General features: G+C 52.1%; 3 protein-coding genes across 3 annotated transcripts; 1 reads left to right on the forward strand and 2 right to left on the reverse strand.

Annotated features, from left to right (window-relative positions):
- The first annotated feature begins 96 nt into the window (after window positions 1-96).
- On the forward strand, window positions 97-4210 carry PRADC1 (protease associated domain containing 1). The gene is made up of 5 exons (XM_035001302.1): window positions 97-259; window positions 2241-2341; window positions 2879-2988; window positions 3254-3421; window positions 3678-4210. The coding sequence occupies exons 1-5, from the start codon at window positions 193-195 to the stop codon at window positions 3796-3798; spliced, it is 567 nt and encodes a 188-aa protein (XP_034857193.1). The 5' UTR covers window positions 97-192; the 3' UTR covers window positions 3799-4210.
- Window positions 4211-5933: 1723 nt separating this feature from the next.
- Window positions 5934-16848, reverse strand: SMYD5 (SMYD family member 5). Its single transcript, XM_035001301.1, has 13 exons — window positions 16729-16848; window positions 12821-12929; window positions 11909-12048; window positions 11286-11407; window positions 10843-10912; window positions 10147-10251; window positions 9060-9122; window positions 8772-8842; window positions 8350-8456; window positions 7927-7983; window positions 7018-7112; window positions 6304-6374; window positions 5934-6206 (listed from the first exon to the last, which is right to left on the reverse strand). Exons 1-13 carry the CDS (start codon window positions 16822-16824, stop codon window positions 6050-6052), a joined length of 1263 nt encoding a protein of 420 aa, XP_034857192.1. The 5' UTR covers window positions 16825-16848; the 3' UTR covers window positions 5934-6049.
- A 2055-nt stretch (window positions 16849-18903) lies between these two features.
- On the reverse strand, window positions 18904-23079 carry NOTO (notochord homeobox). Its single transcript, XM_035000549.1, has 3 exons — window positions 22701-23079; window positions 21232-21446; window positions 18904-19062 (listed from the first exon to the last, which is right to left on the reverse strand). The coding sequence occupies exons 1-3, from the start codon at window positions 23077-23079 to the stop codon at window positions 18904-18906; spliced, it is 753 nt and encodes a 250-aa protein (XP_034856440.1).
- Window positions 23080-26896: the final 3817 nt, after the last annotated feature.

Consider the following 26896-nt stretch of genomic DNA (forward strand, 5'->3'; position numbering starts at 1 on the left):
GCGCAGAGGCGGAAAGTGTAGCTACACGAACAGGCATCAGAGCCAATCAGCCGTGGGCCTCGTTCCCGTCCGCCAACCAGCAGTAAGAGCGGGTCTGGGGGCTGGAGGCCAGAGCAGCTGTCAGGCTGAAGTCCAGCGAGCTAGCGCGGCGGGGCGGCTGGAGGAAGCGCGGCGCCGGGCCGGGCCCTGGAGATGGTCCCCGGCGCCGCGGGCTGGTGTTGTCTCGTGCTCTGGCTCCCCGCGTGCGTCGCGGCCCACGGTGAGCGGCAACGGGCGGGGCTGCGGGGCGGGGCGGGGCTGGCCCTCTAGCTCGCTCGCATGTCGGCCCGGGAGTCACGGGTCACCTTGGGGACCCCGCGAGTTCGGGGCAGGGCAGGTCTGGGGATAGGCGACTGGACTGCGTGTGTTGCTGGTCCCCAGCGACATGAGCAGGGTGCGGCCTGACGCTGGCCTCAGTCCTCAGCTCCCCACGTCGAAGCAAGACTCCTCTCCACGCCCCCAGTAGCGCCGACCCAGATGGCCGAAGGGGCGACCAGAAGGAACAAGGGACAGCTAGAGATATTACAAGCTGGAGATACGTATGTGAGCACTCACGTACGCATACGGGAGCACACATTCTTACACGTGGGCTCACATGTACAGGCACACACGTACACACACAACCTGTTTGCACCTGAAGGAGCACATAAATATACACACCCATACACACACATGGGCACATACGTATACCCATACTTGATTTACACAGATCAGCAGATGCAAAGGCCAGGCAAAGATGTATGTGGGAAGGAGGAGGAGTTTAGTGTTAAAGAAGGCTTCTTGGGAACGTATCTGTATCTGATGGGAAGTCGCCACTCCCAGGATAAAAGGCATAGAGCCCAGTGCCAAGCCAGTGGGACTCTATCTGGTGGCTGTGTTTTGGGCAGGAGACAAGGACAACTAAAGCCACAGTCAGTCCTAACCCTGACACACAGTAACGGCTTGATAGTTAGTTGACTGCTTGACCTGTGGCAGCAGCTTCCACACTTCCACATTCCTCAATCTCTCTGGGCTGAGGAAACCAAGGATTCAAATCCAGGTAAATATTAAACTTTGGTGCTGAAGAGAAGATCCCAAACCCCAGAAAAATCTGGTTGTTCTGAAAATTCTCTTCCTCAGTGCAATGGAGCTGAAAATAGTTGTTCATGCCTTCAACAACCTTTATTGAGCACCCACATATCCTAGCCGCTGTTACATAATGTAGATACAGCATTGAACTAAGCTGCAAAACTGTGGTTCTTGCCTTAGTGGAGGAGACAGACATTAAAAAAAATTACGCATACTGTATAATTACAAATTATGTTGAAAGTGTCAATGGAGAAAAAGCTGATTTTGAAGGGGCATAGGGGGAGAGCAGTGACAGGGCAGAAGGTTTCTCTAGGAAGTGACATGTCAGCTATGACCTAACCAATGAGTAGGAATGAGCCAGGTGAAGAGTAGAGCTGGGGTGGGGTAAGGGGAAGAGGCCTCCCACATAGAGGGAACGGTTGCAAGAAGACTCAGAGAAGTGAAGAAACTGAAAGGAGGCCAGGGAGGAGTAGATGAGGTTGTAGCAGCCAAGGGCCAGATGGAAGAGGATCCTGCAGACCACAGTTAAAAGTTTAGATTTTATTTTTAGTGCAAAGGGTAGTTGTTGAAGGGTACTGGAGCCATAGGAGTGGTGACCTCATCATATTTGCTTTACGATATTTTAAGAAGCCCCCTGGCTGTTGTTTGAGGGAATGGACGGTAGAGAGCAAGAATGGAGGCAGATAGACCAGTTAAGAAGCTGGATCTGTGAAGACAAGAAATGATACTGGCTGGACAGCGGGCATGGCAATGGAACCGGAGTGAACTTTGAAGTTCTAGTGAGAATCGTTTTATACTCAAGCCACCACAGCTCCACCTTGAAACTCTCAGGTCCACTTCAGAGCAAAGATGGATTCATCCTGAGAGAGAGAACACAAAGGCTCTCATCTTCCTGGCTCCCTGTGCAGCAGCAGCTGCAGCTGATCTCTCTGGGGTTACTAACCCTCTCTGTATCAGCTCTGTCCTCCCCAGGGCAGAGACCATCTGTCTCACCCACCTGGAAGACTCACTCAGCCAAAGCTAGGTCCCTGAGGCCAGACTATAACCAGCCCCATTGAAGATAAGGGTCCATGATCTGAACTTGAACCAGCTTGTTCCCTGGAGGCTTCTCATCTGTACTCTTTATCTTTCAGGCTTACGCATCCATGATTATTTGTACTTCCAAGTGCTGAGTCCTGGAGACATTCGATACATCTTCACAGCCACACCTGCCAAGGACTTTGGTGGTATCTTTGTAAGTTCAGGGAGACCCTTTTCTCTCTGATCTTGTCTCCACCTCCATCCGACTAAGTAAGGTGACGCTCTCCTCCCTTCAACCAATACTTGAGTGCTGAGACAGGGAAGGGTGCAGAACCCAACTCTGTCCTCCTGGGGCTGCTGTGCAGGGAGAAAGGGTTTCCAGCTAGCTACCCTTCTGGGTGTAATACAGACTCGGGCACCAGACAGGGACAAGCTATCTTCTTTGGGGACATGAAACAGTGAGAAACCAAGGGCTCTGCTAGTTCTGTCTGCACTACGTGACTTAAGGCAGGTTACTTCCCCTTTCTGGGTCCATAGCAACTCCCCTACGTATCTCATAGAAAGGCAGGGTAGAGGGGGGACAACTAGATAAGACTTTGTGAGAATTTAGTAAAAAATACCTCAGTGCCCAGCATACAGAAACCACTCCAAGTTCCCTTCACACTTCATGAGGAACCAAGAGAATGGGGCAGTCAGCCTAGTCTTAAAACTGGCATGTCTCCTCACTCTGACGTATCTAAATGTCTTTCAGCACACAAGGTATGAGCAGATTCACCTTGTCCCTGCAGAACCTTCGGAGGCCTGTGGGGAGCTCAGCAACGGTTTCTTCATCCAGGACCAGATCGCTCTGGTGGAGAGAGGGTAAGGAGCGGACAGAGACAGGCACCAGAGGAGGGCAGGTGTAGGGTAGATTCTGAGATCAGTGTCGGTGGTGGTGCTCTGAAATAGCTGTTCTTAAATAATTCACATTTTTAATGGTCTTTAAGAAACATCTTATGATCCATGCCTTTTGACCATTTATAAGAAATTCTCCCTGGTTCTTCTTTCATCCTTCCAGTGTTGACAGTCTGGAGGAGGGCTAGCTAGCACCTTGCCTTTCCTTTGGTCTCATCATCACCTCTTCCAGGGGCTGCTCCTTCCTCTCCAAGACCCGAGTGGTGCAGGAGCACGGCGGGCGGGCAGTGATCATCTCTGACAATGCGGTTGACAATGACAGCTTCTACGTGGAGATGATCCAGGACAGTACCCAGCGCACAGCTGACATCCCTGCCCTCTTCCTGCTCGGCCGAGATGGGTGAGGGCTCCTTGTCTCTGGCTGTATCAGCACCAGCCTGGGTGCCATGACTTGGGGAGGTCAAGGGAAATCACCAGTCCCTTCCCGCAAGCCTCAGTTGGAGGGCCAAGAGTCCTTGGGCCAAACAAGTTGGAGGGCCCCAGTTGGAGGGCCTAGTCCTTGGGCTCTAGAACTCCCAGAGTGATGGGGACAGTGGGGCATGATGGGGTGCTGAGAAAGTGACCATCACCACCTACCTCTCTTCATGCCCTCCCAGCTACATGATCCGCCGCTCCCTGGAACAGCATGGGCTGCCATGGGCCATCATTTCCATCCCAGTCAATGTCACCAGCATCCCCACCTTTGAGCTGCTGCAACCACCCTGGACCTTCTGGTAGAAGAGTTGGTCCCACATACCACCCTTAAAGCAACTCTGGGCTGGGAAAGGAAAATCCAGGAATTCTGCTCTTTGGGATTTGGGGATAGCACTTGGGGACAGGTGGAGCTGGGTAGAGGGAAAAGGCTTGGGCCTTGGCTATGCTAAAAGCCACGCCACGGGCCTTCCCTTCCTCAGGGCCCCCAAACATCTCATGCTATGGGAAGAGTAAAGAGGCCCCAGAGCTTCTTGGCTAGAATCTGGAACAAAAGGGGCTAAAGGCAGGTGGCCTGAGAGCCACCTGTGACCTGTCACATCCCACCTGCTCCAGCCTCCCCTTCCCAGGGTCTCCTCAGTGTACTTCACAGCAGTTACTGGTGTTTGAGGAATAAACCCTCACTGATTTTTTAGCAATAAAGCCTCTCATCAGGGTCGCAACCGTGTCCTAGAATAAGAGCACATGGGTGGGAGGAGCCTTCATACTCATCTGGTCCCATGCCCTTATTTTGAGGGGGAGGAAACTGAGGCCCACAGAGGGAAAATGACTTGCCCAAGGTCCTTTAGGACCAGTGCTTGGGCTGCTGCTAATCTTGGATCCCAATACAGCCTGCTTCCTGCTCAAGAACTCAGGAAGCCATGGGTCAGTCCCCTGAGAAGACTCCTCTGATAGCCTGGTCCTGGGGATCCACACCAGACTGCAAAAGACCCTTGCTCTTGGCATTTAGAAACATTTGCACAGCAGAGTGTAGGCGCAGAGTGCAGAGAGGAGCCCAAACTGAGGAGCTGCAGCTCCCATCTCCTGCCATCACCTGGTGTAAAACTACGTGCCTCTGCACCACCTACGTGACTGCTGCGGGCCCCAAGCAGCTTGTCGAATCCTTCTCCACAAAGCATTCCTGCAGAGGCCTGTCACCACTCACACTTTATTGAGGACAGTGGGCAGGCGGGGGTGGGAGGGGGTGCTGGCTGCTGTGAAGGAGTAAGAACCCGACAGGCCTCACACAGGTGGGGCGCCACCCGACTCATGATCTAAGACAGCCTATGCGCTGGGCACCTGCCCTCCCAGAGATCCCTCAGCAGGGGGATGTGGCGCCCCCACCCCCAGGGAAGGTAGGCAATGAAATTGCAAGTGATGGGCTTTAATTCTCATAGCATCCAACCCAAGAGTGAGGGGTGGTGCTAATGGGGGGGGGGTGGAGTGAGGGTGACACAGTCAGGGCTTAAGTCAGAATATCCAGCCCAGCTCCTCTAGCTTTCTGGAAGACTTCAATGTTCCTCTCTGGAGACCCTAAAGATGGAGATTGAAGCCAGGAGAGCCCCTCACTGTCTCATGTTAAACTGGTCCCAGAGAAACCTCTTGAGCATCCAAATTTAAGGAGCGCAGGTCTTTCATGCCCCAGTGTCAGCCAAGCTGCTGGAGTCCTCGGTGGGAAAGAGTGTTGAGGAAGGGGTGATGATCCCCCACATGCCCCTCTTGAGGGAGGCAGAGGCCTCTTCATACCCCATGTGGCCAGCCACTGTGCCAGGGCCTGAGAGGCAAGGCACAAGGTACAGAGATTCCGGAGTCTGGGGAAGGGGTTAATCTCCACTCCCCAAGATGTCCAAATAGTGGGGATGAGGAGGTGGACAGAAGGAAGTATACCCTTGGTTCAGTGTCCCTGGCACAGAGCCTCCAGGGAGGTGCTCTGGAGGCCAGGTTGCTCCTTCCTGCCTCTCCCAGCGGTGCTAGCAGGAGGCAGTTGCCTTAGCAGCTGCAACGGTGGGAGGTGGGGAAGAAGGTGGAGGCAGCTCACCCCCCCTCCTTTCACTTCAGTGCGGTCAGGCCGTCCTCAGATTGCCATCTTGTTATCCCGTCTGAAGCAGGCTGAAAGGGGTGAAGCCTCAGGTGGACAGGTAAACATGGCCATGGGGCCAAGGGGAAGAAACGCTGTTAGGGCCTGACCTTGGCTGCAGCTGCTCACACCTGGAGCGTGTGTGCGCGCGCGCGTGTTGTGCGGGGGCAGTTCTGAGAGGCTCGGGGACAGCGCAGGGCCTGAGCCACTCAGCAGCAGTGTCCAGGGCATGAGGTCTGGTGGGAGGTGAGTGCCTGGGCCTAGTGTCCAGCCTCCGTCCTACCCTCCGGCAGAAACAGCTGGAATGGGGGGGTGGGGGAGGGGGTGTGTGTGGAGAAAGCAGGCAAGGGGAGTGGGGAGTTCCTTCCGAGCCTCCTCTCTGCGGGGAGGCCCCCTTTTCCTGCAGGGTCTGGGGCAGGGCCCCTTCCAGGCAGGGTAACATCACACATCAGTCATCTCATCCCCCAGCTCTGCATCTTCTGGCTCTCCTTCCTCCTCTTCGTCGTCCTCATCCTCGTCCTCCTCCTCCGAGGTCACATTGGGCTCATCAGCCTCTGCCAGGCATTTGGGGCAGGAACAGACAAACAGATAGTTCTCTCTGCAGGGGATGGGAGAGGGTGGGAAGGGCGAAGTCAGGCAGCCATGAGGACGGAGCCTCCGGGAGCCCGGCCGCCCACCGCAGCCCCGGCCGGCACCTGAGGATCCTGTGGCGGCTGTGACGGCTGCGCTCGCGCTGACAGCAGTCTAAGTAGCTGATGCAGATTTCCTGGGGGGCACAGAAGAGGTGGGGTCTGATGGCCTGTGCTCTCCCTTACATGGGAATAGGGACTCCCCACCTGCTGCCCCACCTCCCAGGAGCCAGCCCTCATCCATTTCCCTGTGCCCTCAGCACACCGCCAAGAGGCTCAAACCGCTTGTGTCTGAGACGGAGAGGGGACTGTGGGTAGCCTCAGGCCATGGTTACAGGCAGTCAACGGCCAAGGTCTGTGGCTGGGGTCAGAGGTTATCTTGACATGGTGCTACCCGCCCTGGAAGAAGAGTCAACCAAGGCTCTGTGCACTGTGCTAACAGCCCCCAAACGCACACATACACCATAGCCCAAGCCACCAAGAGCCATCTCTTGCTTTCTTAGAAGCTGTGGATTTATTGAAAGGTGGCTAGGAAGAAGAAGCTGGGCATATAGTTGTCTCTCTGTCACTGCTCTGAGGCTTTCCGGTTATTTTTCGAAGAACTGGGGGGGTAGGGTGGGGCTAGAGCATAATCATGGGTAAAAAGATGGCTGCCCTGGGGCATGTGGGGATCAACCAAACAGCCAGAACTTGGGGCTCTAGCCACTGTTGCTCCCAGTACTGAGGGAAAACGTGCAAGGCCCACCGCCGCCCACACCCCACAGCTCCTAGCCCCCTCACCTCTCCTGGCTTGATATCCTCCAAGGCAGTGACATGCAAAAGGAAGTTGTTTTCTGGGAAGGAGGTCTCTGCATTGGGGACACAGCTGTGGTTACCTGGATCATGAGAGGCAAGTCACAAGGATTGTTGACTAACAAAAGTAACAGCCTTGCAGAGCACCGGCTCCCATCCTTCCTTCTTCTCTGACCCCCGCTAGGGCCGTGCAGGTCCTGGCACCCAAGTTTCCCAACTCCCTGTCCAGTACTCTTTCCTGAAGACCACACAGCAAGGCACAAATGCAAAATGCACTCCCTCTTCCCACCCCCTCCCACCTGCCATCCCTGCCCCTGCTGTCCTCGGCCCTGGGCAACTTGATTCTCCATTGTTTCCAGTATCCCACAAAGGGAGGGATGGGGCTGTGAAAGGAATGGCCATGCCCGACCACTGAACTCAGTCCTGCCACAGTTGAGCCAGGCCCTCTGCAAGCCTAGTTTGGGAGGGGCGGAATGGCCCCATGGCCTGGGAGGGGGGCTTACAGTGAGGAAACCAGAGTGGGAGAGGCTGAGATCTGGAAAAGACAATGGTGTGAGCTGGCTCTGCCCCTCCCTGTCAGGTGCTAAGGAGACTCGCCTTCTAGCCGTCCCAGGCCCTCACAACACTCCCCTCCCAAACCTGGCAGGGCAATGGTGGTGCAAAACCAAGGCTTCCGTTTGCAAGAATCAAAACTCCGTGTCCTGCCTTAGCACAGGGCCGGGCCCACTGGAAGGTTTTATGTATACACATATATTAAGTCCAGTGAATGAACGAATGAGAAAATGATGGAACGAAAAGGCCCAGGAGAATCCCCAAGGAAGCTCAGACCTAATCCTGCTCCCAGACTCCTCTCCACCAGCCTACAAGGGGCCACCCCTCCTCAACACCGGGACTCACAGCAGCTCTGAAGCACAAAGAGGCCAGATCCTTCACAGTTAAGAAACTCGCCAGTTGCTGTAAGACAGTAATATGCAGCTGTTATTGGGGGGCAAAGGAACCCAGGCTTATGAGGATAGCAGTGGCTCTCCTGTCTTGCCACCTGGTCACTACCAGTTCCCCTGAACTTGCTTCTTGGAGGCACGAGCTTTTCTGTACATATCACCTTACTTGTCCAGGACCCCCCACCCCCAGCATTGAGCCTCTGTATGGATCTCAGGGTCATGGCTTATCTACGTGTCCTGTGGATAGATCTGAAGCTTCCCATAGGCGCAGAGGGATTATCTTCCCCATCCATTAGGTCAGAACTCCCTCAGAGGAAGACTGTGTGTCTGACTGGGGGGCATCCGAGGTTGGGTGAGACCAAGGCTCCATCTCACCAACCTGCCTCGATGTCCTTGTACAGCTGGTCAATGAAGGCGTCCAGCTGCTCTCGGTCCTGAGGCTTCAGCTCCAGAGCGTCACAGGCATGGACCCACTGGCTCAGGGAGCTGGGGGTCCCAGGCATCCATGGGTGGAGAGGAGGAGGCCCAGCTCACAGGGCTCTCCACCTCCAGGCAAGTTAAGCCCACGTCTTTCTCCAGGGAAGGGGCCCATCTTCCCCAACAGACCAAGGGCTCCCAAGAGCAAATTCTACCACCTTAGTCTTTCTGACTCCCACCATTGTGTCCAGTCCAGCTCTCCGGCCACAGAATCATACCTTACCCCAACCTAATCCTGAAAGGAGGTGTGCTACCTTCCTCTGTCAATCTCCCACCCCAGCCCTGAGGAACAAGTTCAATAGCTTTGGAACATTCTCTCCTAACCTGGTCCCAATTCCTTGGCCATTGGTCCCAACAAGAGCAAAGAGAGACCGGAATCCATCTGGTGTGAACCACTGTGGGGAGAAAGAAAAATGAGTGCTCAGGTTATAACCACTCGCTTTTCTTCCTGATATAACTCTCCATTTGGGAAGTCTTCTGTGAGTTAGTCCCATCCCAACTTCATACCAAGTCAGCTCTGGCTTAGCTCTCCAAGTAGGAGGTGCTAACCTGGTTGCTCCTGGAGAACTGGAATGAGTAGAAGGCCATTGGTCCCACCTTCCCCACACTCACCTGGCTGAGCGCCTCCTCATAAAGGGCCTCTGTGAAGAGTCTCCGCAGAAGTTCCAGCTGGCCCTGGTTTAGGGGAAGCAGGGAGAGACGTGGGGATTTGCCATTAGCACCCAGGCAGGGCCCAAAAGACCAGGTGAGGGAAGGAAAAAGGGCCAGCTCTGTAGAAGAGCTTTCCCTGAAGGCAAAGGAAGCCCACAGAGTCTTTATTTCCAAAGAACCTTAGCACTTTGGTGGATTGTTCCAACCCAGGGTGGCGAACCCCAAATTCCTCCCAATTTTTTTTTTTTAAAGATTTTATTTATTTGACAGAGAGAGACACAGTGAGAGAGGGAACACAAACAGGGGGAGCGGGAGAGGGAGAAGTAGGCCTCCTGCCGAGCAGGGAGCCCAATGTGGGGCCCGACCCCAGGACCCTGGAATCATGACCTGAGCTGAAGGCAGATGCCTAAGGACTGAGCCACCCAGGCGCCCCTCCTCCCTATTTTCCAGCGCTTGTACCAGGAGGGCTGAGGCAATGTGGCTTGGAATGTCTGTCCTCACCACCATCTTCCAGGCTCCCTGACCTGGTCTCCGGACCAGCTTGACTCCCCACCTCCTCTCCTCAGAATGAATGTAGGAAGGCCCACCCCAGCTGCCCTTAAAACCCTGCCTGTGCCTTCAGGCAGCTTCTCCATGGAAGTCTGCTGTCTTCAGTGAGAATGTGTTATCTTTGGGTGGGAGTGGGTACTCAGCACATCGGCAGCTAAAATCCTCCTGTTTCATGCTGCTCCCTCATCCTGTGGACCCCCAGTCCTCCGTTTTCCATTATAACTGACTTGCCCATTGCCATCCTATCATGAGATTCCGCCTTACCATGTCAGGGCGCTCAACCCCTCCTTCCTCTGTCATCACCCCACTTCTCAACTCTTGGTCCATATGAGGTCACAAAGTTAAATAGTGGCAGGAATATAGGCCCTCTGAATAGATTTTTGGCCCCAGGCTCTAACCTCTTCCTGTGGTGGGAAGGGACCAAATGTGGAGCTCCTGTCAGGCAGCCACAGAACATCCAAGGCTTTTGGGGGTGGGGGGATCACAGGAGAAGCCTAACCTTGAATTTGTCCCCCAGGAGTTTGTGGACAATTTCCTCCTCCTCATTGGCTGTTTTATTACAGAACTGGGAGAAGAGCCTGATCCAACGATCTTTATCCTTGGCCTGCAGCAGAACAAATATACTTCAAAGTCACATTCATATATGCCCGTGTGTGCATGCATGTGCATGCGTGGACTCAGGGACACCCACCTCCTTGCTGCCCCTTGTGCCCAGGTGGGAGGGTAGCCCGTGATTCTGAAGCCCCTGCCATCAGGGAAACACCAGCACACATGAGCTTCTCGATAGACCCTTCCTCAGCCTGGAGACTCCCTCCCCCCCAACACCCGCACCCAACCATCTCTCCAGCTGGGCCAGGCTAGCCAGTTCAACACCACTCGGAGAAACAGGAGGATGAGGCTGTGGAGCTTCAATGTTAATAGAAGGGGTTGGAGCGGCTCCTCTCACTTGACACACGAGACATGATCCTGAGAAAGTGGCGCCTGAAAGCTGAGTGCATGACCTGATGCCGCACAGGACGCCCTCTCCTAGATCAGAGTCTCCTGCCAGACCTATGGTTAGCTGCTCCTGATATTTCCACAGCCCAGGGGGAGCTCTGCATCCAAGCAATACTCCCTCTCGAGGTGAGGGGGAGACTGAGGCCAAGGGGCAAACGAGGTCAGAACCGGCTTCCCTGGGAGGGCCGGGTGGGCTCACCTGCTTCACCGTGGCCACCATCCGGGCCATCAACATGATGCTTGCCGTCTCAGGGGGGTAGTGAACACTCCTGGAGAGAAAGAAAAAGATTTGGCCTAGAAATTCCCTCCCTAGTAGCTGCGTTCAGGGAAGCCCGGTCTGACTGCTACAGAGAATCCTTCCTACCCACTCCATTCATAACCAAAGAGAGGAAGTTATTGGCAAGGACGTGGGCAGGCCTTTACATCCCTATGGGCGCAATGGGGCTCTTCCTGGGAGTGTGTAAAATGCTGAGGTTGGTGGGATTGGCGGCTCACATTGAAGGTGATGTGACCTCTGTTTAACCCTAAGATGGAGGAAAAACCTGTGGGATGGCAATTTCCGAAAGATGACTGCCTCTGCTGGTCTCAGGCAGGCAGGCAGAGAGGGAAGATAAAGAGAAGAAGAAATGAAATGCTACCTACCTCCAGGCCTCCTGCAGCTGATTGAGAGGATGCAGGGGGTCGTCCTGGGAGGGCCCCGGGCACAGGACCTGATGGTATTGCTCGGCAGCTGCCAGTCGACATTCTGCACTGCAGTACACCACCTGGTGGAGTGGGTGGAGGTCAACACCCTAGGATCCGGCCACGGGGGGAGGCGCAGACATCCCTCAGTGGTGCTCACCTCCGCTAACTGCGTTCCTTCCCTGAGCAGCCCGAGCAGTAGCTCAGTGGCGTCACGAAAGCAGAAGGCACACGGTGCCCCAGGGGCACGTGAGAGGGGCACCCAGCCTTGTTAAACTATGGGAAGGAGAGAGCTTTCAGGTAGAGAGAAGAGCCCCTGCCAGGCTCCCGGGAAGAGGGCAAGTTCCCACCAGACCTATTTTCTAGACAGTGGGACTGGGACAGGAAGGACAAAATAACTGGAACAGTAATGGAGCCTTCTGAATGTCTTCCCCTCCATCATGGCTCAGAGGGGCCAGAAGCACGTCTGTTGTCATTCCAAGCAGGTCAGTCAGGTCTGTTGTCGTTCCTGTCTCCTCACAGAGGACTTCAGCTAAGGCCCCTCCCCCCGCCCCCTTCCAGGTGCACTCCCTGGGGATGCTCACCTGACAGTGGGGACAGTTCTGGTGGAGGTCCTTGCGCACGGCACACAGCTCGGGGTGAGGCAGAACCTGGCCTGGCTTCCCAGTCAGCCTCTGGGCATTCTCCTCTGCCTTCTCCAGTGCCCGAAGACAGTGATCACAGGCTGAGGGAGAGAGCCACACAGGACAATGTGAGTGTCTTTAGAGCAGGGGCCATGTTTTGTCTTGTTCACAGCAGTATCCCCAGGGCTAAAAATAGTGGCTGGCACACAGTAGGTGCTCAACAAACATTTGGGAAGTAAGTGAATGAACGACTGTGTTAAAGAACAGAATGAGTGAATAATTTCACATGCATTCCAAGGCAGACTGGTTTTCTTCCCTCTCTGGAGTCCCATCCCTTCTGTCAGGCACTCCCCGCTTTCCCAATGGGACTTAGTCTGTGGAGCTTCCCTCCTAGCCCCCAGACTGCACTTTCCCCACATTCTGCAGCCAATTGACCCTCCTTCATGTTTGTCTCTAGCCTAAGAAAAGTGTGAAAAAAGCATGTGGCTGGAAAAGCTAAGGGCATCCTACTTGCTTCTGACCCCTAACTCCACCTGTTTTGACCAAAGGGCACGTGGCCTCCTCTTGGTGGAGGGCTGCACTTCGGCACAGAGCCCTTTAACATGACACCCAGGCCCTTATACTCTGGCTCAGACTGAGTTCCACCTGAGGGACAGTGCCCCCAGGGAGCAGGCTAGAAGAGCCCCTCAACCGCTCACTCCCCAAATGCCCTGAGACTAGAGACAAGCATGGCTCTCAGGCACGGTTCTCCAAGGGAAGATGAACTTTTCTCCCAACACCTGAAGTCCCAGAGACATCAGCTAATGTAACTGTCTTCCATGCACAAACGCAGCTGGGCCCAGCAGCCACGAGGAGTGGACGAGATGTGCTTACCTCGGTAGCGATAAAGTGCATTCCAGAGAAACTGCGCAGCCACCAGGGGCCGTTCTACAAAGATGGTCTCCCCCTTCCGGATCAGTTGTGTGGCAAACAGCCCTTTTCCCTACCAGGGGAGAGAAGGAATAGGATGGCCATAAGGAGAGAAAGAGGACCCAGTTCCAAGGGTTCCCGGAGGGCTGCCCAGCATCACCCCCCACAGGCCTCCATCTCAGGAGAGGCCTCTGCCTTGGGAGGGTTCATGGAGCAAGGTCAGCACCCTCCATAACTGCCTCCTCTGGAAATGCAGCTCTGACCTACTTTCAGTCACACTTCTTTCAGCCTGTTCAGAGCAGAGGGACTGGGATGGGGAGGGAGCCACCATGTCAGCCAGAGGAGCAGAATTTTTGGAATGGCCGCAGGAGCACCGAGGCTCCTGTACCAGGAGCTGGTAATGACAGGGCAGTCTTCTTGGTGTCACCCATGCGCCCCTCCAGGATCCTGGCAGTGATGCTGCTGCTCAGGGTTGCAGAGGGCTCCTATGCCACAGAAGAGGGAGGCCTAATTTGGGGGAGAATGTGCCGTATTTCTCTGGTCCGTGAGGTACTCACAGGACCCAGCCAGTTTTCAGTGTTAGGGAAAGGAATGACTGAAAGGAATGACGAATCCTAGCAGCAACCCTAATACTACCTGCTGTGACCTTGGAGCCAACTGTTTCACTTCTTTGCATCTGTTTTGTATATGAAAAATATTATCATAATACCTACCAGGTAGTTTCCAGGATGCACCTCAGCCCAGGTGAATGTACCTTATGAGCTTTAGCTCCTTACTACTCAAAATGACGTGATGGATGGGCAGCATGGGCATCATCTGGAAGACTGTTAGAAATGCAGAATCTCAGCCCCTCCTTCCCCCCCGCAAACAGACCTGCTGAAGCAGAATGTGCATTTTAACAAGATGCCCAGGTGATTCACATGCATGTTAAAGTCTGAGGAGCTCTGGTCTAAAGCACTGTACACATCACATAAGACATGAAGGAGGTGCAGAGGGACTCAGGAGATAGCTTCAGGACCCAGGCAGTTACTGGCCCTGTGGGGCACTTATGCCCACGGTTCACTTAGAGAAGAGGCGTGCTGCCCCTGCTAGCACTGAACTGTCACAAAAAGAGAAAAGAAAGAAAAGAAAGAAGGAAAGAAGGAAAGAGGAAGGAAGGAGGAGAGGGAGGGAGGGAGGGATGGATTGATTGACACAGCCGTAAATCGTCCCGTCATGTGGCCTCTCAGGTAGCTCCCTGTTTCCTTCTAGCACTGGCACTGTGGCTAGATAGCAGCACCTCCCAAAGTCAGAGAAGCAGGGATGTATAGACCAGGATGGCCCCGAGCAACCCATGAGCTACAGATCTCAACCCTGAACAACTTTGGGAGCTCCAACCGCAGAGTGGGACAGCTGGAACAAAACCCCTGGCCAAAGCCGTTGATGTACCCTTAGTTGTCTTCTTGGAACCCCACCTCCATGCCTTTTAGCACTGGACCCAATCTAGCAAAACGAAAAGATAGCCTTCTTCTATGGGACAAAGGGAGATGAACATGGACCCACATTATCCCTGACAATCTCAAATCTCAACGCTGGGTAAACAACAATGTCTTTCTCTTTCCAGAGGACGAAATGCAGAAAATATTTAGTAATCAAAAACAAAGGGAACAGAATCAGAGCTGGTTCCTTTATAAAACCACTCATCCCCCAAACATAAGAGTGTTCCAAGAAAAGCAGCTCTCATTAATATCACCAAGAGGCTTGGAGAGAAGCGAACCTGAATGCAAAGGGCATAAACTTGCAAAGATAGTTCCAACTTGAAAAATAAGTTTTAGAAAAAAGTTTGTGTAAAATTCTAAGACTATGTAGTAAATTTTAAAAGCTTTACTAAATGGATAATTTTCTAGGAAAATATAAATTACCAGAACTGAATTCAAAAGGAAGAAAGCCTAGAGAAAGAAGCAGTGCCGATATCTGGCTGACCCACACCAGTATGACATTCTGGTTGGCATCCATCCTCTTTGGTCAGACACTATCATGTTCCGAATGGTCCTGTCCCTGGCACAGTAGTTGGTAAATTTTTGAAAGATCACTCCTGCCAATATCCAGAGAAGCAATAGAGAAAATAGTCCAAACAACCATGTGAGGTCCATATGGTTCATGAGCCACCTCTCTCAAGCCAAAGAATAAGTAATTCTCATGCTATTTAAACTACTCAGTAACACAGAAAAAATGGAAAGCTTCTCCATTTTACTAAAAAACAAGCATAACTCTGATGTGGTAACCTGATAGGATAGCACAAAGAAAAAACCTACAGACCCAGTCTCACTTGATGAATACAGATGCAAAAAGCCTGCGACAATCCATCTTGTCACCATGTCTAAGTGGGTATGTGATCTTCTCCAGCTGCAGATCAGATGTGGGCATGGAGAGGCTGGCCAGCTCGTTCTTCCAGAAGTGGGGTTTGATAGAAGGCTGGGACAGGACAATTGGGCAAGTAGAGGGGCTGATGGGATGAAGTGAGAGGAAGAAGGGAAGAGAGGAGGGGCTGAGAGATAGGGGGTACAGTGCATGGGAAGGTGATTATCTCTGTGTGCTAGGAGTGATGGAACCCGGACACCATCAAACTATGAGCCGATCAAGGATACCAGAGGCCTGTGTGCAGATAGAGATGTGAGCGGCTGAGGAGGCCAAGGATAAAGGGGAGCTGCTTTATCATGGAAGGAGAGGAATGCTCCAGATGTGTCTGGAGTGGAAAGAAGGCAATGGAAGCTTGGGTTGGGGAGAGCAGGAGGCAGGTGACTGACTAGAAGGCTGACATCTTGGGGGGGGACCAGGGATACACACAGCCATTACACATGATAAATTACTCAAACTACTCAGTAAACAAAGAAATGTAAATGAAAACAAAGCGATACCATTTTGCACATATAATTTGGCAAAGTTAACTAGGAAAAAAATACTCTGCTGGAGAGAACAAAAGGATGTGTGCACAGAAATTGAGCTCCAAGTCCTTTGACCTCAGGGATGAAAAATAAAATACAACATAAAAGTCCATAAATAAGCAGTTGGTTGAATGCGCTGTGGCCATCCCCTGAAACGGCTCTTAAAAATATTTACAAATAGGTTTATTGACCTTGATTTACTGCTACATCAAACAGCGATTTCCAAAATTGTAATTTTAATATCCACATATTTGCATAAGTATAGGATTATGAGTGGTTTTTACCTTCTCTTTCCTTATATGCATTTTTAGCATTTTTCTACAATTAACTTTTAAAACATAATATTCTAACGACAAAAAAAAACAAAACAAAAATAGTATAACGACAAAATCATGTCACTCCTCTGTTTAAACGCTTCAAATGCTCCCACGGGCTTCGAGCTCTGTTTCAAATTCCTTAGCATTCCGAGGCCTTTTGTGAAGGGTCCTAGTCTCTCTCCACACCCCACTTCCAAATCTCACTCCGAAAGTTCCCTGAGGACCCACGCCTTTTTATACCTCAGTTCCCTCTGCTCAGCATATCCCCGCCCACCATACCTGCGGCCCAGAGGCAAAGTCCCCAGCATGGCCCCAAAAGCCCGGCGTCACCCTCCCCCCGGCCCCGCCCCGGCCCCGCCTGGAGCAACGGGAGCAGGGCTCCCGGCTGGCGCACCGGGTCCCGCGGGAAGGGGGCGCGCGCACGGAGACTTCGGAGACCCCGGTCCACCGCGTGACCTCCCCGGAAGCCTGCGCGCAGGCACAGACAGGGAGCCCCCGGGTCGCGAGTAGGGACCGAGCCGCAGAGTCCGAGCCGCAGAGGAGCTTCTAGGCTTCGGGCCTGGGATCCCATGGGGCTGTCTCCAAGGCCGGACGGGGTAGAGGGCTCCCGGCGGATCCGCCTTAGCCTCACCTTAGCGCTGTTTACGAAGCGGACTTCCACGGCGACCCGGGCCCTGCCCGCCACGCCCATGCAGAAGGAGAACACGTCGCACATGGAGGCCGCCATCTTGGGCGCGCCTCCGCCTTTTGACCCTTGACCGCGCCTCGACCCGGAGGCCCCGCCCCCTCCCGGCCCCGCCCCCGGCGTGTGTGTCTGAGGCTGTGAGGGTTTGCGCCCTAGCGAGTCCGAATCTAAATTTAATCTACATGTTTAGGTCGATTGGTTCGGTGGCTGGATGCAACTGGGTCTGCCTTTGTGTTTTACATCTGTGCGGTTTTTCGTGTCTTCGTACGTACCTGTGTATTATAGCCTATGGGTGTGTGTATAGTTTTGATGTGTCTGTGTCCACTTCGTGTTTATATGCCCTGTTGTCTCTGTCCACCCATTGGCCCGCTTTGTCCAGCGCTCTTTGGACCCAGCCGAGGCGGGGGCGGGGGCGTGTGTGTGTGTGGGTCGGGGCGGGGGGAGGCAGCGTGTGTGTGTGTGTCGGGGCGGGGGGGAGGGGGGAGGCAGCCGGCCGACTTCTACCCTCTCTGATCTACCAGAAAGGAGGGACTAGCTTACTGCACCTATCCATCCTATTCGGTCGGGTGCAAGAATTCCCCTTTCCTTGGGCCTTCAAGCTGGACTTGTGCTTCTCTCAGACTCTTCAGGGGCATAGGGACCTTGCAGCCTAGGGGTGGTGTTAGGGGGTACACGGTGGACCTCAAGTCTGAGGACCCCTGAAATTGTATGCAGGAGTGTGCATATGTACATTGTCCTGGTAACAGGAGAGGGGCCTGTTCATTCAGGACACCACATAGCTGAAACCACTGACTTTTAGCATCTGTCCCCACAGCCAAGCCTGACCACCATGCCTTACTTCCTTGCCCTCCAATGGATTCTGTGCTCGAGAAAGGACATGTATCTGCTTCTGTTACGGTCTCATGGTGACATTGGGGGATTGGGTAGAGCCCAGTAACTGCTGAATAGGTTAACTGTTTTATTTTTAAAAAGTGAGTCAATTGAAGAGGCAGGTGCTGGAAGAGGCAGATGCTGCTGGATCCCTTTGATTAACAGTTGACTTTGGGTCCAGCATTAGGAAGGATTTCCCTGAAGACCGGGAGAGAGAAGGGCTCTTGAAGCTGGACCCTGACCTCCCTCAAGCCCGTGGCCTAGTGTCTAGGAGAGGATGGTCTACCACCACTTGGAGGCATGTGGTTTTTCCAAGGCCACGTCTGCTCCCTGCTTTTCTGCTCTCCCTCAGAACACTGCAGACAGCAGTGGGGACCGTGCCTTCTCCCACCACCAGGTGGCAGGGCAGGCCTCTTTCACTAGCACAGCTTAGTACCCAGAAGCCATTCTACATTATCAATACCGTCAACAGAGGCCTGCCCAGAAATGTAGAGTATTAAAGAAATCAGCTCTGGAATTGCTGATTCCAGAGCAATCACAAGAGTAGGCTATCAGTAGGCTTCCTAGAAACTGAGCAGCTTCCTGGGAAGGAAAGGGAACCATGAGTTAGGGTCCTGAAGGGGGAGAAATTATAACTGTCTCATGGAAATACAGGAGAGTTTGTGACAAAATGCCTGCCTTGACAAAGGCAGAGCCAAACTGCTCTATTTTATGTAATGATGGAGAGGTGTCAAGGTGGGTAGCTAGAGGGAAAAAGATGATAGTCAGGGTAGCATGTCTGCTCCTAAGTAGGCAGCTGGGGCTGAGCTCCTGAAAATGGTAACAGTTCAAACAAAACTTTGGGAAACTCTGAGGGGTAGGAGGCTAACTGGTTTACCTTTCCCCCCTCTTTGCTCTCAACTCCACCATCTCTGGTGGGGAGGAGGCTTCTAGGTCCAGACACTGATTCAAGGAGGCCTCTTCTCCACAGCCAGACCAGGAAAAGATTAATCCCTGGAGAGGCCGGTGCTGGTGCAAACACCACACCCCCAGGACCCACCTCTAGGTGAGTCCTAGAAACCTTAACACTTGCTGAACACTTAGGCCTGGGCCTAGCACACTGTTAACAACTTTACAGACATCCTGTCAGCTCTGGGAGGACGAAGCTGTCAGTGCACCCATTATACATATGAAGAAAAAAGGCTCAGTTCCAGTGTGTGCCCCCAAGAAGAACTAGCTCAGACAGCCTAGGTTGAGCCTCTGTCCCAGTCCTCAGCTGTCCACTCCTGACTCAGTGTCTTCTCTCTGAACGCCGTCATCAGAGCTCCTGGAGGGCTCATCCTGGGAGGCAGCCATGGCAGACGCAGCTGGCAGCTTCAGCCTTTGCTGCTTCTGATACTTGACCCTGCGGTTTTGGAACCAGACCCTCACCTACAATCAGAGGCAATGGTCAGAGATTAGAATGTGACCAGCAGTCCCACGGTTTCCCCTATTCCACAGTGCCCACATTTGCTCTTTCTTCTAAAAGAAGCATCTCCTCCAAAACACCCTTCCCTAGAATTTCAGACACCATTTGTTCATCCAACAAATATTTATTGAGCTCCTATTATGTACTAGGCACCATCCTAAGTGATGCTGATACGGGGTGAGCAGTAGAGGTATGGTCCCTGACCTCATGGAACTTAGGGTCCAGAGAGAGACAAATAACAAACATGGAAACAAAAACACAAATGGGGGTTTGAACCTCCCTGAGGAACCAGCACTTAAGCTGAGGCTCAAAGGATAAGAGGCCAGTTTAATGAGGACAAAGAAAAGCAGGATGGATCAGGAGACAACTTGTAGGAAAGCTTGGGGTGTTTGAGGACCAGAAAAGAGGCTGAAGTATCTGAGAGTGAGATGGAGAAGTAAAGAAAGGGACAGTAGGAGAAGTCAGCAGGGGCCAGATCACCCAGGACCATGGAGGCTATGGGTAAGGAGTATCAGTTTTGAGGCTTTTAAGTGGGATGTGACATAGTCCTGTTTGCACCTCAAGTGAACTGCGTACCAGGCTGCTTTGTGAAGAATGGATGAAAGGGGATGCAGAGAGACAGCTGGGAGGCTATTGCGATGATCCAAAAAGAGCTGGGACCAGGATGAACTGGGGGCAATGGAGAAAAATGAAGCGATCCCAGCTGTATTTGAGGTACAGGTGACAAGGCTTGGCGATGGATTGGAAGTGGGAGAGGAGGGATCTAGGATGACTTGGTATTTTGAGCAACTGGACGGATGGTGGGGCCATGAGTAGGGAAAGGAACAGATCTGGAGAGAAAAAAAGTCAAGAACTGAGGTTTAGACTTGTTAAGTTTGAAATGCCTACCCAGAGACATCCAAGTGGAGACCTCAAGAAGTTAGGTAGATGTACATGCGAGAGAGGGGAGGAAAAAAAAAGGGGGTGGGCTAAGGTACAAACCTGGGAGTTGTTGGCTTATAGATGGTATTTAAAACCATGGGATTAAATGAGATCAGCTAGAGGGGTGGACGACAAATATGAGGTCACAAAGAGAAGAGTACCCTACAACAGAGGTAACAGAGAAGAAGTGGCCAGAGAGCTGGAAAACCAAGAATGCAGTGTCCAGAAGCCAAGAGAAGTGCGTGTCAATAAGAGAAGTAGTCAACTGTACTAAGTGGGGAGTAAGATGAGGAAAGGAAAGCATCTGCTGACTTTGGCAAACATGGAGGTCATTAAGAGACCCTGAGGAGAAGTTCTGATGGAATGGGAGGGAAAGAATTCATACTGGAATGAGTTACGTAGATGGGAAGTGAGGACATGGAGAGAGGAACTATAACAAGTTCTTGGGAAGTCTGCCTATGAAAAGAGCAGAAAAATGGTGTAGTGGCTGGAAGAGAATATGGAGGTCAAGTGAATGTTTATTAGTTTTAATATTTAGGGGCACCTGCGTGGCTCAGTCATTAAACATCTGCCTTCGGCTCAGGTCATGATCTTGGGGTCCTGGGATCGAGCCCCACATCGGGCTCCCTGCTCAGTGGGAAGCCTGCTTCTCCCTCTCCCACTCCCCCTGCTTGTGTTCCTGCTCTTGCTATCTCTCTCTGTCAAATAAATAAAATCTTAAAAAATTTAGTCCCTTGAACATAATTTCATTGTCACCTCCTTTTTTAACATGCAAAATTCTAGATTAATATGTATTGTTCCCATAATGTGGTTTCAAATGGGACTATTTTCTTTTTTTTTTTAAAGATTTATTTTTTTGACAGAGAGAGACACAGCGAGAGAGGGAACACAAGCAGGGGGAGTGGGAGAGGGAGAAGCAGGCTTCCCGCTGAGCAGGGAGCCCGATGCGGGGCTAGATCCCGGGACTCCAGGATCATGACCTGAGCCGAAGGCAGACGCTTAACCGGCTGAGCCACCCAGGCGCCCCATCAAATGGGACTATTTTCATCATTCATGTAGGGAGTGTGCTAGTGATTAGGGCTTGTCTCCCCCAGTGGCCTGGCACAGAGGAAGAAGGCCCATGTCTTCCCCCCAACCTCACCCAGGGCCTTCGGGAGAGCAGCGTCGGCCCCCAGGTACAGCCCAAGTCCTGCAGGAGTCCCTGCTCCCACCTGATTCTCCGTAAGGTTGAGCTGGGCCGCCAGCTGAGCTCTCTTCTTCCCCACAAGATTGTGCTGCTTTGTAAACACGTTCTCCAACTCTTCCAGCTGCTTCAAGTTAAACATAGTCCGAACCCTCTTTTGGGGTCTCTCAGTGTCCTGAAGTTCCTCTGCTGGAGCCCAGTCTGGGGTGCCCCAGAGGCCTGAGCAGTGAGCCAGCTCTAAGCCTAAAGAGCATATGTATACACACACACACAAATGCATAAAACATCTCTGGAAGAATAAAGAGACTGGTATCATTGGCTGCTTGTGGGGTGGGGTGGGGTTAACCAGGTGACTGGGAGACAGGAATGTTAAGGGAAACTCTTCTCCATCTAACTTCGTAAACATTTTGAAGTTTCAACTGTATGAATGTAATAACTATGCAAAAACTAACTTGAAAATGAGATCACTGTAATATAAAGCAGTAAACTGCAATTCAGAGCTCAGCTGTCTGAGGAAGTTAGGGAAAATTGGCTTGGAGCTATGCGCATATCGCTCAGATGCAGTGGCATGAATTCGGATAGGGTTGAGAGCCTAGAATGGGGGTGGGGTGGGGTGGAGAATGCCCAGCAGAAAGGGATGGAAATGCAGAAGGGGGAGAGCCCAGGGAGTAAGCACCAAGTAAGACTGTGCTACATCGATCTTGGTATGGGTTGACAAGGCTTGCACTAACTTTGCTCCTGTTTTCCTCAAGGGGAGGTGGGGAAGCATGAATCAAATTGCCCAAAATGGCAAAAACTCCTGTAGGTGGATGTTAATGCTAGAGGAGAAGGTTAGGTCAACAGTTAAATCCTCACTGGGATTTAAGTGCCTGCGCCCCACAGCCCGAGGTTCCCCTTCTAAGAGCGCTATATGCAAGCAGGCTCAAAGCAAGTTCAGTGTGGAGCCTAAGCTCCACGGACGTGAGCCGTGCGCGCGGCACCGGGGGCTGGGCATTTGTCAGCTCCCTAACAGCTCCTCGCTGAGCCTCAGCACCGCAGGAGCCGCTTCTCCCAGCTAAGACGGGGCCGTTCGTTTGGGAAGAGAGCTGCTTTGGCGAGGAGTCTGCGCTACCAAGCGTTATCCGAAGCGGGTGTGGAGGGGGCGAGAGACTATAAATCCCTTCTGAGGGGACACGCCGCAGCCCCAGCCCCCGGGCCGGGCCTACCGAAGCCCCCTCTGAGCCACCCGCACGTCCCGCTCCGCACCCGCGCTCACACACACCTCCACCCTCCTCCGCAGCGTGCGTGCGGGGGAAGCCTCGTGCGGCGGCGGTCTAGTCTCTGCGCTCTCTGGCCTCGGATTCCACGGCAAGGTCAAGGGTCCTAGGGCCCCTTCCCACTCCGACCGGGCGTGGTCCTCAAACTCAGGGACTTCTCTACCCTGTGCCCACTGCCGCGGCTTCCACGCTACAGCCGCCCGCCCAGTTCCCAGGTCGCGGGCGCCCGGGCACCTCGTACCTGTGACGCCGAGGCCCTGGAGGCCGCAGAAGTGAGCCACGCGGAGCCCCGGCCCGGGCGGCTGGGGGCGCGGCTGGTGGAGACCCACGCCCAGGTAGGCTGGCAGCCACGTCGCGGGAAACCGGGAGGGAGCGGTGCCGAGCCTCGCGGCGGCGCCGACCGCAACGGACAGCGGGGCGGCGGCGGCGGGCGCGCGGCGGGCGGGTCTGGCCAGGATGGCCTCGACGGAGAAGGACGACTCGAGGCGCCCGGGAGCGCGGGGTGTGCCTGGGCCGGCCGGGCGGCGCTGGGGCGCCGGGGAACCGCCTGAGCGCGGGGGCTGGTCCCGAGCGCCGGGGGGAGTGGGCGGCCGGCGGCCTCGCGGCACCGGGCTGGGCATGGCTCGATCCCCGCCCGGACGGGCCCGGGGAGAGGAGCCAGGGCCTGTGGGCAGCCGTGCGGGGAGCGCGGGAGGCGAGGGGGGAAGCACCCCGCACAAAGGGAGAGAGACTTGTTGGCCAGGAAGAGCCCCAGCGCTGGGCGAGGGCTCTTAAATTTGGCGGGGAGGGGCGGGGCGGGGGGCCGGCCTTTTCTTCCAAACGCGGAGGGGGTGCCTCCGGCGTGCCGCGGCGCCCGACCCTCCAAAGCCCGTGCGCGCCACCAAGTCAAGGTGGGCACTCTCTCCCTCCCTTCGTCCCTCCGCGTTTGAAAATGCCCACCCAGGTGCGGTCAGGAAAGGATCCTGAGCTCGCTGTGGCTCCCTGGTGGTCCTGGGCGAGCTACTCCACCACTGGGCGCCGGCCTGGCCTTATCCTTGCACCATCTTTGAAGCAGAAGCCCTGGCCAGATTCCCAGATTCACCTGGGACTAAGCAGACCTTTTTTTAAAAAATGTATTATTTAATTTAAATATCTTGATAAATACAGTGAAAAGTAAATTTTCCATCCGGCGAACCCCCCCCCCCCCCCCCAGCCACTCAGTTTCCCCTGCCTGGGGAGACACCGCCACGGTTACCAATTTCTTTTGGATTTTTTCTAGGAACTTTCTCCACCCACATTACCTGGGCCCCACTGGAAAAAAATCTTTCTTATATCGCAAAAGGTGGAAGAGGAAAAACCGTAACGGTTCCAGCTTAAGAAATACCAATGCATAGGAGTTGTGTACAAAACTTGAGTTATGTAGGTTTAGGGCCGGCATTTGTATCCCTGTTTTACAGATGAATAATCAGTACTTACTAGCTGTTGTTCTTGGGCAAACTACAAGTTACTGTTTGTATTTCCTTACCTGTTAAGTGGGTGATACTAGTAGGTACCTCGTGGAGTTGCTGTGCGGATTACACGAGTTAACGCCTGTAAAGCATTTAGAATTAGCCTGGTGCATGGTGAGCGTTGTGCTGTGATTGTGGGGCTCAGAGGGATTCTTGCTTCCCAGGCTCCTATTGCATTCTGCCTCCTCACATTAATGGCTAACATTGAAACTACTCAATCAGGTCGAGGGCAGTTCCATGCCATTGTCAATAGGCATCAGCTGTTTGGGACACAACATGCCCCTGTCTGCTCTGCCAGGTAGGGACTAGAGGAACCTGGCTGAGGTAAAGCAGCCTCCTGCCCTGCCTTTCTTCCCACTTCTGCAACTACTGGCCCCACCTTCTGGACAAACCCCCTAGGCAGCCTGGAACCTGAAATTGTGGGTGAAATCATCAGTGGGTGGCCCAGCTAGTCCTAGGTCTAGGATTACTGTGGTCTGCCCAGAGGGTGCTGGGTCAGAGATGAGGAGACACCAGTGACAGCTCTGGGGAACGGGTGTGGGTGGAATGCAAACTCAGAAGAGCCACTGGGGGTATCAAGTGAAACTTGACTCCCAAATCCTACACACACCATTCCATTTCTCAACATATTTCCTTTCCTTTCCCACTTATTTGAGAGAGAGTGTGTGAGAGCACAAGCAGGGGGAGCGGCAGGCAGAGGGAAAAGCAGACTCCCCGTGGAGCAGGGAGCCTGATGCAGGGCGCGATCCCAGGACACCGAAACCATGACCCCAGCCGAAGGCAGACGCCTAACCAACTGAGCCCCCCCAGACGCCCCAACATATTTCTTTTTAAGGAGCTTTTCCTCTAAGAGGGTGGGGCTGTGCCACCCCGAGGACCCCCCCCCCCCGCGCTGCAGATGGCAGTGCCCAGGTGCCAACAGCATGCCTGTGAGGAGAGATGCGAGCACCCACCTCTTCAGACTCACAAAGACAGTAACAGCTCATGCTGTTGGGGGTCAGTGGAGCACAGTGATAGAAAATGTAGATTTTGGAATTGGATAAACCTGTCTTTAAATCTCAGCTTTGCCACTGAACATTTCTGTAACTTCAGATAAGTGGATTATTCACTCCAAGCCTCCAATGTCTTGTAAAATGGGAATGATCTCTTGGGTGAGAAAATAATACTCACCTGATGGGATTGTAAATGAGAGGGTGTTTTTAGCTAAATGGTAACCATTATGAGGAGGAGAGAGGCTATTTACATTGGTAGATGAGCTGGGCTAAGCTTTAAAAGGGTTCAGTGAAAGGATGGGGACAGATTTATAAGGCCAAGATAAAGTGTCTGGTCTATGTCACTTTATGCACTGAGACTCACCATGGGCTAATCTGGCAGGAGCAAGCACCCTGGAATTAGGGCCAGTTGACAAAGAACAAGATAAAACTTACAAGATAGAAGGCTTAAGAACATTTTAAGTCTTATTTGTGTTGATTTTTTGGTAAAGAATATAGTCACTGTATCTCTAGCCCTGGATTTTCTTTTTTTTTTTAAGATTTTATTTATTTATTTGAGAGACAGAGTGAGTGAGTGAGAGAGAGCACATGAGCAGGGGCAGAGGGAGAGGAAGAGGGAGAAGCAGACTCCCCTGCTGAGCAGGGAGCCTGACATGAGGCTCGATCCCAGGACCCTTCGACCTGAGCCGAAGGCAGATGCTTAACTGACTAAGCCACCCAGGCGCCCCTCTAGCTCTGGATTTTCAGTACACGATTCACTGTATTTCAGTACATAGTTATCTGTTTTCTGTTATTTCACTTACTCCTCCGCAGACTGTAAATTCCTGAGGACAGACATTAATATTCCCAATTTAAACATAAGTAAATAGAGCAAGAGAGGTTAGCAAAGTTGCTAGCTTTGTGAGTTTAGCAAAATATGGTTTTAATTTGAATTTATTTCCCTGAATACTATTTATGTTCAGCATCTTTTCATAAGCTTATCAACCACTTGGATATCCTCTTTTATGTGAAGTGCCTGTTCAAGTAGTTTGCTTATTTTTGTGTTGGGTTACTATCTTTTCTTTTTTTGTAAGATGATTTACATATAGATAGATATAGATATTTTGGGATCAAGTTCCTTGTTGCAATATACAGAGAAGCAAATATCTTCTCCCATTCTGTAGCCTGCCTTTTCATTCTTTTATTGTTGGGTTTTTTTTATGAACAAAAATTATGAATTTTAATTAAGTTTAATAATCTGTTTTTGGTCCTTTAAAAGAAACCTTTGCCTGCCCCAGTTATGAAGATATTCTGTTATTATTCTTTGTTATTTTAGCTTTTACATTTAGGTCTGGAATTTATTTTTGTGTAGGTGTTAGGGAAAAGATTTTTAAAGGATGAGTCAAAATCTGAAGCTATAAAGGGAAGTATTGATTGATTAAAAAACACAAAAATTTAAAAATTAATTGTAACAATGGTTTGTACCTGTACTTTTTGTTTTCTACATGATTTAAGAGATAAATACATTTAAAGAAAAGACAATTATTTTATGTAAAAGGTAGTATTTTTGTAATTTTGGTTTGTAACTCCAAATCTTGTTTTCTACATAATTTAAGAAACTACAGTATTTAGAATATTTATGTTTTGGGGCATACAATGCATAAAGATGTAATTTTGTGATATCAACAATTGAAAGAGATGAAGTTGTAAAGGAGCAGAGTTTTTGTTACACTATTGAAGTTAAGCTGGTATAAATTCAAATTAGAATTTTATAACTTTAGGATGTTAAATGTAATCCTCATGGTACCATAAAATAGTTATAAAATATACGTAAAAGGAAATGAGAAATGAATTTAAACATTTCACTAACCAAAAAAACCAAACATAAAATAAGACAGTAGTGATGGAAATGAGGGACAAAAAAGCTATAAGGCTTTCTATATAGAAAGCACATAGCACAGGGTGCCTGGGTGGCTCAG

This window comes from Mirounga leonina, unplaced genomic scaffold (genome assembly GCF_011800145.1).
Source record: "Mirounga leonina isolate KUSES-001 unplaced genomic scaffold, KU_Mleo_1.0 Mir_125, whole genome shotgun sequence".
In the NCBI taxonomy this organism is placed as follows: Eukaryota; Metazoa; Chordata; class Mammalia; order Carnivora; family Phocidae; genus Mirounga; species Mirounga leonina.